The 17,047-nt window shown below is 53.3% G+C and overlaps 1 protein-coding gene across 1 annotated transcript in view; it reads right to left on the bottom strand.

Moving 5' to 3' along the window:
* The window catches only part of LOC148839016 (PDZ domain-containing protein 4-like), a 35,239-nt gene extending 29,972 nt beyond the window's left edge, over positions 1 to 5,267 (bottom strand). Inside the window, exon 1 of the mRNA XM_088940445.1 lies at positions 4,415 to 5,267. Coding sequence (XP_088796571.1) covers positions 4,415 to 4,474 — 60 coding nt within the window. The 5' untranslated portion in view covers positions 4,475 to 5,267. The remainder of the gene's footprint in view (positions 1 to 4,414) is intronic.
* Positions 5,268 to 17,047: the final 11,780 nt, after the last annotated feature.

The following is a 17,047-nucleotide window of genomic DNA, read 5'->3' as shown; positions in this document are numbered from 1 at the left end:
CAGCTGTGTGGCGCTGCGGTGCCGAGGGCGGCCGGGTGTGTCTGCCCAGCCCCACGGCTCCTCCCCACGGCAAGGGACGAGCCAGGAAACGAGACAAGAGCCAGGAAGCAGGAGAGGGGATGCTAATGTGTTTTTCCCTGTTTCTGTGCAACATCCACTGCTTTTCCTCCATCTCCGATTCTACTATCTGACATTTTCGGTAAGAGAGAGGACCCACGAGCAGATCCACTCATTCCACGGGCGTGTCTGCTTGTGTGAATTCGGAGCGGGCCGCTGTCCTCTGTCCAAGTTAACACAACCATGTTTGTCTGGACGCGTTCGCGGGTCTCTTTTTGGTACCCCTCGCACTCTACATTTGGAGTCAGTAACTGTCGTTCCTTTCTGCAATCGATGTGATGTCCGCCGTGGAGGGGGAGAACAAGCAAGCTTCTGGTGTATTTTAAATGACATCAATCTGCTTTCAAGGCCTTCACCACCCGAGATCCAGACACGACGCGATGACAAGCACTCGGTGAAACTGAACGTCACGGGCGTTGATAGCCGCTCGTGTGGCGTCTGTACTCCGTCGTGTTTTCCAATGCGTTGCCTGCGAACACGTTGGGCCCTCTTGCACGCAGCCTGACAGTTCCTGTTACTGCCACCCCCCCGTCAGCCCCCGCTCCCTGGATTGTGTGAGTTTTTCAAAACCACGACGCCGATTAATTGCTCTCTGCTATCTGCTCGCTGTACACCGGCGCCTGCTTCCTGTCGGCAAATCAGCGCTTAGAATAACATCACCTTGAGCCAGGCACAACCTGCAGCCCCCTGTCAGCGCGCACTCATCCACAGAGGAGAGGGAGAGGAGGAGTGGGGCGCAGGGCGCTAGTGAGGGCCTGCGTTAGCACAGGAGCCAGCGGCACTACAGCAGAGGGAAGACAACCCCGGGCCGCTCTGCAGGAACGAGACACAGCGAGGAAGACAGAGGTAGAAAGAGGGACAGCTAGGAACGGGAAAGCAATAAAACGAATATAAAATAAACGAAACCCGCTCGCCCAAAACCAGGCTCTTCGAGGAATGCTCTTCATATTACCTTAGAAATCTCAGTGGCAGGCGATAGAAGGAGCCCCTGTCGGCATTGGTTTATCTACTGTGTATTGCTTTTTCAGGTATGGCCTTAAAGGGTCTGTTCTGGGCCTGGTGCCTGGCGGAGCAGGTTGGAAAGGCAAGGCAGAGGTTGGAGTGTGCTCTGTTTGGTGCCCAGAGTTAAGTCCTTGAGGTTGCTGAACATTGGGGGGGGGGATGAAGTGACTCTCTTCTTTCTTTCTTTGAAAAGGCTGTCCATACACAAGATAGGGAGCACATGGAGCACATGTTGCATGTAAGTACTAACACACAGAGCTAACAGCTCACATTCATCTAACAATTTGCACAGAGGAGACCCGGTGTGCGCTGCACATACACGTGTGAGCTTTTTTCCCCAGCTCCGCCTCTACGAATTCTCAAGATTGGGCTTTTGCTTCTGTGACATTTGCATGGTCTTGGCTGTGGTTCTCTGAAAGCTCTTTTGCAGCCGGACAGAATCATTACCGGCTCAATGAGGAGGCAGGTTTGGGGAGACCATGTCTCTACCGCGTGTTTGTGTCAGAGACCAGCAGCGGCTGGGGGGGGGACAGGTGCCCCACAGATGGCCGCCAATCCCACAGTGCCCTAGGGCTGAGGGAGGTATGCGGAGCAGTGTACGCACAAGGAGGGGGCAGAGGAAAGGGGGAAGGTATGAAGACCAAGACCCTGGCCACAGGAATTAACTGCTGATGATGCATTGCACTGCTCCCAAAGAGACAGGGCCTTGTGCTTTGACAAATTCTCTTTTCCTTTTCGGGCTGTATGGAATGGGTATACAAGGATCAGCACTGCGAGGGGATCAGCCTGCGATGGACTATAGAAGCCTTGGTCTTTGCTGAACGCCAAAGGAAAGCAGGGCAAGCTCACTGACGCGTTTGACTCATTGTGCTGCAGATCTCCTGCCGCCCCTGGCCAGGCCGCCACTGTGTGTGAGAGCCTGGTCGGTCAGGGTGCTGCCCCAGCGCTGGACACTGGCAGGGGCCCGGTCACACTCTGTCACGTCTGCTGCCCAGCTGGGAGAGAGGTCAAGGAGGTACGCTGGCCTGCAATGTAAGACTGCAGCTGTTCAGGCGTGTTCCTCAACACAACCAGTGCCTTCGTGCTTATGCTGAACCTGCTAATTCACAATGAAGTAATTAAGGATCTGGCTGGAGTGCAGTTATGCAGCTGAGTGTATATTGTAGGAAGGGACTTGGTGTGGAGTATATTTGCTGTACTTTGTTCCTGTCTGAAGGGACTATTGATTCTCGGATCGTGCTACAGTTCTATTCCACCTCCTGGCGACCGCTCTGGGGTATTTCGGGAGCGAGGTGCTTCTGGATGCATAATGAGCCGCCAGCCCACAGCTAGAGGGGACCTTCCGCAGGGATGCTGAGAGAGACAGTGTATTACAAGACGCCGGCGGCTTCCGTCCTCCAGCTGGGGGTCTGTTTCGGAAGTGCCGAGCTCCCCGGGGGTCTGTAGCTCCTCCACAGAGGAGGAGGCTCAGCTCCCTGGCACACAGACAGTCCTTTCTCTTCAGGACTGCCTCAGACAGCGGGCACAGTCGCCTCGTGGCCACGCACTGCTCCTCCACCGGAGCGGAAACGTGGGGTGACCTCCACAACACAACAATGAGGCGATCTCCGTTCTTTTTTCTCTCCCACTCTCTCTCTCTCTCTCTTATTTTTCACAGCCACTCATCCTTCACCATTCAGCCTGGCTCTCCTGCGCCGTGAACCGCTAAAATCAATTACTCCCGTCATCAAAAGGCAAACAGCAGAAAAACGCACAACCCACCCCCCACCTGTCTGTAATCCTGGGGCTGTCTCTATATAAAATCCCAATTACAGCTCTGACACGCAGCCCCCCTCTCTCGCCTCTCCGCTGCACGGCTAACCTGTAGCCATGGCAACCCCCTGTGTCCTGCACCCCACCGTGGGGTCGGGGGTGTCGAAATGATGAAGTGAGAGATAAGGTCAACCCCCCCAGCCCCCTGCGGCCGGGGTCCCTGGGGACACGCCACATTCCTGCACACAGGGGCCCCTCCGCGGTTCACCGACACCACGCCCGCGCCGGCCGCGCTGGAGGGGCGCTGGGCTGTGCTCGGCACACAGCTCCCTTATTAACAGGAGCAGCCCCCTCCCCCATGCTAAGGCAGCGCACAAAATTGAACAGCAATATTGAATATATAAATCGGTTTGCATTTTAAGGTGGGAGTGGGGGGGGGCTGTGTTGGGTTGTGTTGGGTTGTGTTGTGTTTGAGCTATTGCACAACAGCCTACTCCGGGTGAAGTCACTTGGTCCCAGTTGTGTCCGTGCCCCCCGACACCGGCCCCGCGCTCCCCAGCGTGAACATCGCCTCCTGCAGGAGCTTCTGCAGCTGCAGTGTGAGTGTTGCCCTGCCCAACACATGGAGCACTCTGTCTCAGCGGCAACTATATAATATAAATTATACTAAATACAATATATCAAATCAATTCTTATTCTTATTCTTATTCTTATTCTTATTCTTATTCTTATTCTTATTCTTATTCTTATTCTTATTCTCTTGTTCTCTTATTCCACTAAGGGCCGTTGGCTGTTATGTTAGCCTGATGCTACATCCTCGCCCTGCGTACGAAGAGTGTGAAAGGTGGAGGGGTTCGAGGACCTACACAGGGACAGACCCCCCAGGCCTGTCCGATAGCTGTGCCTGTGGATCCTGTCTCAGCCTGCCCGCCTCTGCTCCCTCTCTGTACACCTGACCCCCCCCCCCCCCCCGCCCCACCCCCACTCCACACACAATAAAATAATTACGAGTGATCTCAGGCCACCAGCTCCCCCCCCGAGCCGGGTCGAAAGGTCAGCCTGCACACGCCACCAAGGAGACGATTGCCATGGAAACACAGTGAAAACAGGCCGCGGCTGTGTGTGTACCTGTCACTGTGCCCCAAATTGTGACGATTCAATTACTGCTGTACCGTGCACCAGCAACGCACAGCCGGTTCCCTTAGTCGGTCTTCACCGCCCTGAGAAGCTGACATCTCCCAGGGGGCAGCACAGTGGGGCCTGTTCATCTGGGGCAGTGGACCAGCGCAGCCACACCCAAGGGGAGAACCCTAAACCCAGTATACATACAGCGTGCTGCCCAGACCGACCAGGGCAACAGGACACAAAAGACACGTGAAAATCGAGGCTATATGGAGACAGACCTGGAGTCAAAGGAGACAGGAAAGGGGGAGGGACAGACACTGAGGCAGAGACAGACAGGAAGACTGGGACATGCAATGTCACACAGACAGAGGCACGGGCCCATGCAGGCCGGGACAAGGCAGAGAGAAGCCGCACTGACCTGGAACATGACCCGGTACTGTTCCTCTGGCTTCTGGACCACGCACATGTTACAGCCCATGGTGGTGGAGCTCCTGCACAGTCAGCCCCAGCAGCCCGTCACAGCCCGGCTCGGCTCGGCTCGGCTCGGTTCAGCCCGGACCCACTGTAATCCCACAGTCTCCGTCCCGCCTTGGCCTTCAGATGAGGTCGAAGCGGGAATCCAAGATAGAATAGAATCCACTATAAATCCTCTCCAGCCGGGATCCTGGATCAGAACCAGAACTCGATTCCTGGAGCGAGGTGTGCAGGGGGAATGTTTAATCCGGGAGCCCGAAGACTTGTTTCAATAATCCAGAGCAAAGAGCCGTCTCTCACTTGTTCCAGCTCCCGATCTCTCTTGGTTAGCCTTTCAAAATGGGACAGTTTCCGATGCTCCAGGGAGAAACCCCCGAACTGTAATGGCAGGGTTAAAGATTTGCTGGGTTTTTCCAGCTCTAGAGCAGTTTTGTATAAAAAAACGATGCCGGTAATATATGTATATGTATATATGCACTATATATACATATACATATATATTCAAACAAGGAGGAGGACCAATAAGTTTGAAGTGAACTTCTCCCAGCTGTTAGGTGTTGGGGAGCTCCATGGCTGGCGAGGTGGGGCCTGGCAGAGAAGGACTGGGAGGATGGATCCGAAGGGAGACCAGAGGGAGTCAAGGTGTCCCTGCAGTGCCGGTGGATTCACCCAGGGGGACAGGAGAGGACAGGACACTCCATCGACACGCCCCCCTCCCCCCCAGCTCAGTCCGGGACCGCCTCGGGCGAAGCTCAGCTCTACCTGCGAGCCCTCTCTGGCTCAGGATCTGTCCTGGCCTCCGCCTCTCTCTCTCGCTCTCTCTCGCTCTCTCGCTCTCTACAGGGCCTCTCTCTTGAGCCTCTTCAACTCATGTAACATGAAACTGCCCGGCTCATCGATGGATTTGTTTAAGCCACGCAGCATTTTCCAGGGGGGTGTCTCTCTGCCAGGTCCCAGGCCTTGACTGCTGGACAGGTGGGCAGACAGGCCTGGAGAGTAAACCAGGAGACCAGAGCAGGTAGTGCAGCTGGTGCAGACTGACCAGCTCACCAACCGGCAGGCTATGAGTGGCCCCGAGAGGACAGCGAAGCGAGCCAGGCGCAAGAGAGATGTTCCTCGGAGTCGTCACCCCAGCCCCCGAGCGCCGGTCCTCCCCTGGGCTGTGGGAGCCGGTCGGTTAGCCGTGCAAGACTTTCCGTAGCTCTGCGGTGCACAAAGGGATCCCAGCCCTCAGCACAACCTCCCCTGGGGTGCTGAAGCCACAGCTACAAGCCGGGAGCATCCGCAGCTCAGAGCTGCACAAGCCACCGCAGACCTTCAGCGGGCTTAAACGCACATCAGTAGAAGATACACATCAGTGCCTGGGGAGGCCTGGAACTGTCTGCGGCTCTTGTAGCAGCTCTCTGAGCTGAGAAATCAGTCCTGTCCCCTTCCAGAGAGGAAGCTCAGGAGACAATGCTGGTGGCCAGTCTTCATGGCCTCTCCCAGCCACCGTGTGCCAAATGGCCACAGGGCATGTCCTGTAATACCGCGATGGGCCTTCTCCTAGTCTTCTCTCTCGGGTCGTTGTTTTAAACGTTGTCTTCCCCTAAATCTACTCCTCTCTGTCTCTTTCCTGGTTACCTACTGAAACGGCAAGGTATTCCTTTTCTGTAATTGAATTTAATTGTATTACCTCCCGCAGGCTAATGTCTTAATAAAAGATCCTGACACAGATTCCACCTGGGATTGTTCTTTCTGATCAATGGCAAAATCAATAAGGGATCAATATATCATAGCAAAGTGGCCAGGCAGGACGGGATTTAAATGCTGTGTCTATACCGACTAAAGGTGAAAGCCATCTTCACTCCAATCTCTCCAGTTCAATCAGAACTGCTGAGCTGTTGACAAAGAGCAGGCTCTTACAGTCCTAATGAACAGGTGAGAGCAAATACTGAAACACTTAAGGAAAAATAAGTTAATACTTAGATAAAATGACATGTATACTTACATTTTTTCATTGCAACACCTATCTTACAGTGTTGCTGTATTATCCTGTCGCTCTCTTTCAATGCATTTCTTGAAAAAAGGCATTCAACAAGTAACTGACCATCAAAGCAACTTACTGAAGCTGACTGTGTCTCTGCCTGACAGCTGGATCTCCCTGTCTGTGTGTGTGTGTGTCTTTATCGGTCAAAGCTGGTGAATATAATCCTTTAATATTAATCTAATATTCATCTCATAATCCCAGTGCTCCAACAAGGTGGTGCTCTCTCTCTCTCTCTTGCTGCAGTATCAGAGAGCCCCAGATTACAGCAACTTCAGCATCTGTTCCTCCTGAAGGAAAAAAAAAAACCGCAGGATTTGTGTTTCTTTTCAAATCTGCTGCTTTATGCCTTATCTGTCAGCTGAGCATGAAATAAAAACGCCAGACCGGTCGAGGAGGAAACCAATGTAAGCACTTTCCCGCTGGAAGCCGCGTTTCACCACAGGGCTGTGTGATGATTCTCTCTAATCCTTTTTTAAATGCCTGCCAAGAGGTTACCTAATTCTATTTTAAAGCACGAGGAGCCTTCAGACAATATGACACGAAATGCACGAAGGATAACAAAATGGCCCGTTTGCAGCTGAATTCAACCACGCGCTTAAGGTAGCCCGGACATCTCGACCAAATCACAAATGCTCTTTACTCACCGAGCACAGAAGCCTGGCACGAGCCCTAGAACCCCTGTCTGCGTGTCAGACGGTCAGATGGCCACACAGCTTCCCGTTAAACACAGACCTGTGCAGCACGAACCTGGAGCAGACTGTGAGCTCTGCTGCACCTCTCCCTGTGTCTCCCCCCTCAGCTTACAGATAAATCACAGCCTCTTTCATTTTCAACACAGCGCGCACGCACGCACGCACACACACACACACACACACACACACACAGGAGGCAGGAGACAGGAGGCAGGCGAGCGAGCGCACAACCTGGGCTGAGCGCGCCGCACAATGACACAAGGACCAGTTCGCTAACGGGACCCGACCGGGCTCCGAGGGCGACCAGGCCAGCAGCCGGAACGCTTGGGGGGATCCGGGGATGGAAGTGGGGGATTAAAGCAGCCTTGCTTTGCCGGGTCCTCCACGCTGCTCCCAGAGAGAAAAGCCACCGGCGGCCGTCGAGTCCAGAAAGTAGGTCCCTGCAGAACAGCCGGAGCCGGACCTGGGCAGGATCGGGCTGCGCTGTGCAGTGGCCTCTCCGATCCCGATAGACGCGATGCCGACGAGAACGGGAAGCCCACCTTCTCTCGCTTAATTAGTCCTCAGCAAGCTCGGCATGGCGATCCCCCTCCTGCTGCCTCTGCTTGTCGTTAAAAAAACAACTTTCAGATCTCCAGCCAGGTGGGTGTCTCAGGAAGGCAGCCCGGTTACCAGCGACACGAGATGCCCCATCATTAACAGCAGCAAAATATGGGCTAATCTTCAAATCGGCAAAGCAAAAGGAGAACAAGACTGAAAAGAGAGACCCAGCACCTCTTGAAGCTGTGTTTCAATTAATAACGACAGCGGTGCCAGCAGCAGACGCCTGTGAGCTGTGAGTGCGCAGTGTCTTCAATCCGAGCAGTCTGAAAGGCAAGGTGCCGGAGCAGGTAGTGGCATCAGCTGTGTCTGTGTGGAGAGGAATTCATGACGCTGAGGCTGGAGCAACAGAGACCAAATTTCCACCAGCCTCAATTTCTCCTGCTGTTCCGGATAGCGTATCTCTCTCTCTCTCTCTCTCTTTTCATCTGCTCGCTTGCTCTAACCCCCCTCCCTCCTCCTCCTCCTCCTCTCTCTCTCCCTCTCCCTCTCTCGCTCTGTGGATACAGAATTACCTTGCAGTTCTGCCTGTCTTTTCTGTTTCTGTATTTTTGTGTGTGTGTGCTGGCAGGGCTCTCCGTCACTGCAGCAAATCCTGGGAACGCACAACTCCAGTGAACAGCACACACTGTCCGGAGACTGCCAAGAGGAAGGGCACGGGAGGGAGAGAGGGACAGGGAGGAGAGGAGACAGGGAGAGGAGAGAGGGACAGGGAGGGACAGGGGGAGGAGGAGACAGAGAGAGGAGAGAAGGACAGGGAGAGGAGGAGACAGAGAGAGGAGAGAGGGACAGGGAGAGGAGAGAGGGACAGGGAAGAGAGAAGACAGAGAGAGGAGAGAGGGACAGGGAGAGGAGGGGACAGGGAGAAGAGGAGACAGAGAGAGGAGAGAGGGACAGAGAGAGGAGGAGGGGACAGGGAGAGGAGAGAGGGACAGGGAGAGGAGAGAGGGACAGGGAGAGGAGGGGACAGGGAGAGGAGAGAGGGACTGGGAGAAGAGGAGACAGAAAGAGGAGAGAGGGACAGGGAAGATAGCAGACAGGGAGAGGAAAAGACAGAGAGGAGAGAGGAGAGAGGGACAGGGAGAAGAGAGGACAGAGAGAGAGGAGAGAGGGACAGGGAGAAGGAGGACGGTGTGGAGAGATTCAGGAGAGAGGAAACTGGGAGTCCAGGTGAGTGGAAGGAGGTGGGGAGAAGGGAGAGAAGGAGGAAGTGGGACCACGCGGGGGACACAGGGGGGCAGAGGAGATGGGGGGAGAAACAGGGGAGAGAGGCGAGCTGAGGGGAGCAGGAAGAAACGGGAGAGCTGGCGAGCCAGGGGGAGGGAGCCCCGTGTTGCTATGAGACTGCTCCAGTGTGAATCCACTGATGCCGACCTGACTGCACTGAGACGCGAGCGCTGGTCGTGTTTGTGGCACTAATCTGAAAGCAGTCACCAAGCGCGCCAACAAACCAACTGGAACCTCGTCAGCGCGGAGGAGGAAGTGTGTGTGTGTGGTTAGGGAGAGGAGAGCCAGAGAGACAGCTGAAACACTAAGCAGGCCTGGAGAAGAGGGAGACAGCTGAGCGCTGAAAGACAGGTAGAGGCAGGGAAGGCAGCTGAGCGAGAGAGACGTTCAGAAGGCGCCTGAACGTTACAAGAATACGAACGAGCAGCATCGGTGGCTTGTTTAGGTGTCATTCAAGCCAGGCACACGAGTACAAACAAGTGCCGAGTTCAGAGTAGGTGTGTGAATGCAGCTCTTCTCACAAACGTGCCGCCTGTTCCAGCCCGGAGACTGTCCGCTGTGCAGCAGCAGGCTGGCGCTGGAGAGCTCGTCTCTGTGTTGCAGAAAAAGAAGAGCTTGTTCCTGAGATGTCATTGAAGAGACGCTGGAAAAGTACTACCCAGTTCCCCGGGCTGTGGGCCACAGCTCCCCACCGCCCAGCTGGAGCGCGCAGACCGTACAGCAGGCCTGTCCACCCAGACAGGCCTCCCAGCAGGCCCTGGGGGGGGGGGCAGCGATGGGGTCTGCCGTGCTGCCCCTCGTCCGCGCCTTTGCCCGTGTCCTCTCCGTCCTCCCCACACCTGCTCGGCTCTCGCGGGGCGAGAGGATGGGCTCTGCTCCAGCTGCTGTCAGCGAGATGGCAGACCGTGAGCCAGCTGTGCAGTGTGTGTGTGTGTGTGTGTGTGTGTGTGTGTGTGTTGCTGCAGGCGTGCTGACGGCTGCTCCGTGTTCTCGGTCCCCCTTGATCTCTCTGTCTCCACGGCCCTTCTCAGCTCTCCTGGTGCCTCTGTTCCAGCCTCTCTCCATGCACTGCATTCCTCTCTCTGGCCTTGTTCTGTCCCACTGCTCTTTCTCGACTCCTCTATCCCTCGCTTCTCTCTCCCCTCTGCTCCTGCCTCCCTGCTGATACCTTTATTTTCCCACCTTCCTCTCTCCCTCCACCCCTTCCTCTCTCTTGCTAAGTGCCCTCATTCCATCTCTAATTATTATTTCCTAATTGACAACTAGGGAGGAACACCATTGGCCGGGTGCCATCAGCTCAGGGGGCTCAGAAATGTACAGAACCTTTCTACATTTCCCCTCTCTCCCTCCCCTTCACAATCCTCAAAAATCTTCAGCGCTAATGTTCCCTCTCTCCCTATATCTCACCTGCCTGTCTCTTGCTCCCAGATATTCAAGCAGTATTGATCATTTCCTATTCCTCTTTCTGTTCCTGCAACTCTCTCAGAATTAACTACATTATTCAACACTCTCCCTCCAGTTCTCTGTCTCTCTGCCTCTCCTCTGTCTCCCTGCCTCTGTTCCTCCAGCTCTCTGTCTCTCTGCCTCTCCTCTGTCTCCCTGCCTCTGTTCCTCCAGCTCTCTGTCTCTCTGCCTCTCCTCTGTCTCTCTGCCTCTGTTCCTCCAGCTCTCTGTCTCTCTGCCTCTCCTCTGTCTCTCTGCCTCTGTTCCTCCAGCTCTCTGTCTCTCTGCCTCTCCTCTGTCTCTCTGCCTCTGTTCCTCCAGCTCTCTGCCTCTCCTCTGTCTCTGCCTCTGTTCCTCCAGCTCTCTCCCTCTGTTCCTCCAGCTATCTGTCTCCCTGCCTCTGTTCCTCCAGCTCTCTGTCTCTGCCTCTGTTCCTCCAGCTCTCTGCCTCTCTGCCTCTCCTCTGTCTCCCTGCCTCTGTTCCTCCAGCTCTCTGTCTCTCTGCCTCTCCTCTGTCTCTCTGCCTCTGTTCCTCCAGCTCTCTGTCTCTCTGCCTCTCCTCTGTCTCTGCCTCTGTTCCTCCAGCTCTCTCCCTCTGTTCCTTCAGCTCTCTGTCTCTGCCTCTGTTCCTCCAGCTCTCTGCCTCTGTTCCTCCAGCTCTCTGTCTCTGCCTCTGTTCCTCCAGCTCTCTCCCTCTGTTCCTCCAGCTCTCTGCCTCTGCCTCTGTTCCTCCAGCTCTCTGCCTCTGTTCCTCCAGCTCTCTCCCTCTGTTCCTCCAGCTCTCTGTCTCTGCCTCTGTTCCTCCAGCTCTCTGCCTCTGTTCCTCCAGCTCTCTGCCTCTGTTCCTCCAGCTCTCTGTCTCTGCCTCTGTTCCTCCAGCTCTCTGCCTCTGTTCCTCCAGCTCTCTGTCTCTGCCTCTGTTCCTCCAGCTCTCTGCCTCTGTTCCTCCAGCTCTCTGTCTCTGCCTCTGTTCCTCCAGCTCTCTGCCTCTGTTCCTCCAGCTCTCTGTCTCTGCCTCTGTTCCTCCAGCTCTCTGCCTCTGTTCCTCCAGCTCTCTGTCTCTGCCTCTGTTCCTCCAGCTCTCTGCCTCTGTTCCTCCAGCTCTCTGTCTCTGCCTCTGTTCCTCCAGCTCTCTGCCTCTGTTCCTCCAGCTCTCTGTCTCTGCCTCTGTTCCTCCAGCTCTCTGTCTCTGCCTCTGTTCCTCCAGCTCTCTGCCTCTGTTCCTCCAGCTCTCTGCCTCTGTTCCTCCAGCTCTCTGTCTCTGCCTCTGTTCCTCCAGCTCTCTGCCTCTGTTCCTCCAGCTCTCTGTCTCTGCCTCTGTTCCTCCAGCTCTCTGTCTCTGCCTCTGTTCCTCCAGCTCTCTGCCTCTGCCTCTGTTCCTCCAGCTCTCTGCCTCTGTTCCTCCAGCTCTCTGCCTCTGTTCCTCCAGCTCTCTGTCTCTGCCTCTGTTCCTCCAGCTCTCTGCCTCTGTTCCTCCAGCTCTCTGTCTCTGCCTCTGTTCCTCCAGCTCTCTGCCTCTGCCTCTGTTCCTCCAGCTCTCTGTCTCTGCCTCTGTTCCTCCAGCTCTCTGTCTCTGCCTCTGTTCCTCCAGCTCTCTGCCTCTGTTCCTCCAGCTCTCTGCCTCTGTTCCTCCAGCTCTCTGTCTCTGCCTCTGTTCCTCCAGCTCTCTGCCTCTGTTCCTCCAGCTCTCTGCCTCTGCCAGCTGTCTTTCTGTCTGTTTGAATCTCTCTGCCCCGATGTTTAGCGGTGCTATGACGTGTCCTTTACAATGCTCCACTGCTACTGCGGCCATGACTTGTGTGAACGAAATCACGCTGCTGTCACTCACAATGCTGGAAAGAGCAAGCACATGGACGAGTGTCTAGTGTCATAGAAACAGGTAAAGGTTTACTCCATGCTGAAGGGAAAGGAAGAAAGACAAGCCAGCCTTTACCTGTTCCTTTGCAGCCTACGCATGCTGACGCAGCTCCCTACTCGAACTTCTTCATCTAATGTCTTCGCTGACCTTCATGTACTGAAGACACAATGCATTTTAAACTATGGGACAAATAGGAATGCAGACATGACATGCGAAATAAAAGGGGACAGCTTAAACATTTGGGGTTTGTTACAGTATGTCGTATCACACAGCACGCAACAGAGGCTGTAGGACAGTATTTTTCCTCCACCTTGCTGTTTCACCAGGAAAGAAGCAGCTTGTGCATAATTTAACATGCCAAAAGATGCTAAAGATCTCAAGCACATTTCTGAGAAATGTCGAACTGCTAATGTTTTGCTCGGCTGGAATTTCCACTCATCTCTCCGACCCAATAAGAGATTGTGCGTGGACGAAGCTCGCAGTGGACCCCGAGGTGCTCAAAGATATTTGCTCTCCATGGTGTATCCCCACCTCTCTCTCTCTCTCTCTCTCTGCACGCTGTGCTCCCGAGTCTCCCTGCCCCCTCCCTCTCTGCCCCCTCATTCATTCACACACACATCCCTGTCTGGAGGAACGAATGCGGTGTGAGCCGTTAATAACCGTAATAAAAATAAAGCTGACACTGACTGCAGAGCAGGGTCGCCCTGTGTCACAGCACTGTCACTTCTCTCTCTCCGGTTCTCTTACACACACACACGCACCCTCCATCGCGCCCATACACACTCAGACATGGATACTGGGAGAGCCGATGGATCACAGAGGTGTGCTGACCCACAGGCGCCGCGTGCTCAGAGACTCAGATTGACTCAAGCCTGCACACACTCACAGCCCACAGCCCGCTGCCGGCTGAGGAGGGACGGTAGTTCTGTAACAGGATTACAAGTGCTCCTCTCCCAGGCTGGCTGCAATAAATGGGATCACAGGCAGATTTCTCCCTTGTTAATAGCATTGCACTGAGCAGCCATTCCTATGCACATGCAGGTGTGTGTGTGAGAAAGACGGCACAGCCTCCCGGCCCTGAGCCACACTGACTCCAGCCAGCCTCAGGACAGCTCTGCTCCAAAACCACATCACAGCACAACCCAATTAATACTACCTCACCCACTGGGACGCGCACAATCCGGAAAGAGTACTGGGCCCTAAAAAGACAATACATACCACTGACCGGGACGCTTATGAGGTACAGACCTGGCTGTCCAGAGAGGACAGGCTCAGTGATGAGAGAAAGAAACTAGGAGAGACAGGCAGACCTGGCTGTCCAGAGAGGACAGGCTCAGTGATGAGAGAAAGAAACTAGGAGAGACAGGCAGACCTGGCTGTCCAGAGAGGACAGGCTCAGTGATGAGAGAAAGAAACTAGGAGAGACAGGCAGACCTGGCTGTCCAGGGAGGACAGCAGGGAGAAGCAGAGACAGAGACGCACTTTCTGCTGCTCTGTGAGAAATACTCGGGGGATTAGACAAACATTCTTCCCCAAAATAACAAATCGAATCCCAGAATTCCCACTCCTGCCAGAACCAGAACAGCTCCCGATCCTACTGGGGGAGGAAACTCAGTAGAGCTGCAGCCCAGTATATCACCTCCTGTCACAGCCCGAGGGACGGAGCGCGAGCCTCTAAAAAAATAGTATCTTATTGTTATAAATGTTTAGAAATATCTTTATAATTGTCATTGCTTTGGAAACATTCAACAAACCAATCCGTCACGCTAATAAACCCTTTACATTTGCGCACATGCGTACTGTCTAATTGTAGATGGGAGTGGTGCAGTCTACGAGTCTGGGCGATTGTGTGTGCCTTTGCACGGGCATGCGTGAGCGTGTGAGAGAGGAGAGCACGGGGACGTCTGAAAAAAATCTGACCTTGGCACGCACGTGCCAGGGGATTTCAATAAACCGAGAGAGAAGGAACAAAAGAGAGAGAAAAAGCAAAATGGGCTCGAGCTTTTGAAAAGCGGCCTGAGGTGATGAGCGAGAGGAAGCCAGAGGAAGGGGGAGGTGGAGGAGGGGAGGAACACGGAGAAGGAGATGGGAATTAGATCTCTCCGTCCCTGCTATCAAAAATAATGAGTGAAAAAATAAGGCATGAAGAGGCGGGGAAGTGGAGGAGTGGATTCAGGGGGCTAGGGAGAGAAAGAAGGAAAGAGAGAGAAAGAATCACAGGAAGAGAAATATGTAGGAACTGGAGCCCGTGTTCTCACAATATAACCAGTGACACTCATTATTTATTTACAGCTCAGAAGAGAAGGAGAGCATAAATATCTGCAACTTGCGAGCATGTGGTGGCCGTGAGCTCTACGATATCTGAACCGCTCCTACTGTACACCACACAGAGCGCAATACGACTCTGACACACCTGGCCAGACGCTCAAGCGCGGGGCCTTCGACAGGGAGCATGCAGAACATATAAATCTCAGGTGTGCAGTACAGAAGACGTATAAATACTGTATGTCAAGTAGGGAGCTGCATCAACGTGCGCAGGCTGCAGAGGAACAAGTAAAGGTTTATTCCAGGCTGAAAAGAGAAGAAAAGAAACACAACGTTTCAGCTGTTGAGGCTTCTTCGGGGTCATACCCCATATGTAAATATGTCTCAGGTATACAGTACAGACACATACTGTACTGTATAAATATGTCTCAGGTACACAGTACAGACACATATAAATATGTCTGAGGTATACAGTACAGACATACTGTATAAATATGTCTCAGGTATACAGTACAGACATACTGTATATAAATATGTCTCAGGTATACAGTACAGACACATATACTGTAAATATGTCTGAGGTATACAGTACAGACACATATAAATGTGTCTCAGGTACACAGTACAGACATACTGTATAAATACGTCTCAGGTATACAGTACAGACACATATAAATGTGTCTCAGGTATACAGTACAGACACATATAAATACGTCTCAGGTATACAGTACAGACATACTGTATAAATGTGTCTCAGGTATACAGTACAGACACATATAAATGTGTCTCAGGTATAGAGCACAGACATACTATATATAAATATGTCTCAGGTGCCAGTGCAGACACTGTAGAGACTAGTGACACAGAATCTTTATGTGAGTTTAGACACTGTATACAGGTCACATAGAAAACAGCGACACTGCACGCCCCTGCAGAGACCCTGGTTATTCATACGAGCCCTTCTGAGAACTTTGAAACCATATACTTGCCTTATTGAGAAGCCCTGACCCTGTATAAAGCTCTGTGGGGAACCCCGTGTCAAAACAGGGGTTTGAGAAAACACACATTCTAAACACCGGAGGGAGGGGGGTGCACTGTAGCTCATGCAGCCGAAACCTCGTGCAATTTCGTATCTCTGTATCTGTATCTCGCACGGCATCGATTCTTAATCTGAACAGATCCTTATTGCAGAGTGGATCAATAGGAGCAGTAATGACAGCCTAGGGATAACCCTTTCCACTCAATAAAGCAATAAAAGAAAACTGCACTGCCTCATTATCAGCCACTGCGGAAGGGGAACTAGCGTGCGATCGGCTCTGCATCAGAGAGCCCTTGATGGGGAGGATGTCTGGGGGAAAAGAACGGAGCTCACCTGGGCAGAAGCATGCTTGCTCCTGACGCCATAGGCCAGGGCAAACAGGAGAGCAGGGATGTCCGGCTCGTCTGGTGAAACAGAGCCAGTCAGCCGTGTTCCCTCCTGTGGCTGTAAGAGCCTGACCATGAGGACCAGCAAGGATGTTGTTCATGAACACTTTTCCAACAATTCATAGAGCTGAACAACAGGACATCAGTGATGCACGCAACCAGGAGGAGAAAGGAAGAAAGAGAAATACCCAGATCAGCGACCCGGCTGAACCTGCAGTAAATATAATACAAGCTTGCATGAAAAGCTACAGTGAAAAGATTTTAAGAGAGAATTAAAAATGCCAAGTCTCTAATGGTCTTGGGCAACAGGTTCCACAGGTGTGGTGCTGCACATGAGACGACTAACAAAACTGTGTGGAGTCTGGTCTTCAGCAGAGTGAGAAGACTCTGTCACACTGTGTTGTGTGGAGTCTGGTCTTCAGCAGAGTGAGAAGACTCTGTCACACTGTGTGGAGTCTGGTCTTCAGCAGAGTGAGAAGACTGTCACACTGTGTGGAGTCTGGTCTTCAGCAGAGTGAGAAGACTCTGTCACACTGTGTGGAGTCTGGTCTTCAGCAGAGTGAGAAGACTCTGTCACACTGTGTGGACTCTGATCTTCAGCAGAGTGAGAAGACTGTCACACCGTATGGAGTCTGGTCTTCAGCAGAGTGAGAAGACTGTCACATGTGTAGAGTCTGGTCTTCAGCAGAGTGAGAAGACTCTGTCACACTGTGTGGAGTCTGGTCTTCAGCAGAGTGAGAAGACTCTGTCACACTGTGTGGAGTCTGGTCTTCAGCAGAGTGAGACGACTCTGTCACACTGTATGGAGTCTGGTCTTCAGCAGAGTGAGAAGACTGTCACATGTGTGGAGTCCGGTCTTCAGCAGAGTGAGAAGACTCTGTCACACTGTGTGGAGTCTGGTCTTCAGCAGAGTGAGAAGACTGTCACACCGTGTGGAGTCTGGTCTTCAGCAGAGTGAGAAGACTCTGTCACACCGTGTGGAGTCCGGTCTTCAGCAGAGTGAGAAGACTGTCACACTGTGTGGAGTCTGGTCTTCAG

The sequence above is a fragment of the Atractosteus spatula genome, chromosome 2, assembly GCF_055471065.1.
Source record: "Atractosteus spatula isolate fAtrSpa1 chromosome 2, fAtrSpa1.hap1, whole genome shotgun sequence".
Classification (NCBI taxonomy): domain Eukaryota; kingdom Metazoa; phylum Chordata; class Actinopteri; order Semionotiformes; family Lepisosteidae; genus Atractosteus; species Atractosteus spatula.
The sequence above is the reverse complement of the archived record's forward strand: the minus strand, read 5'-3'. Positions and strand labels throughout refer to the sequence as shown.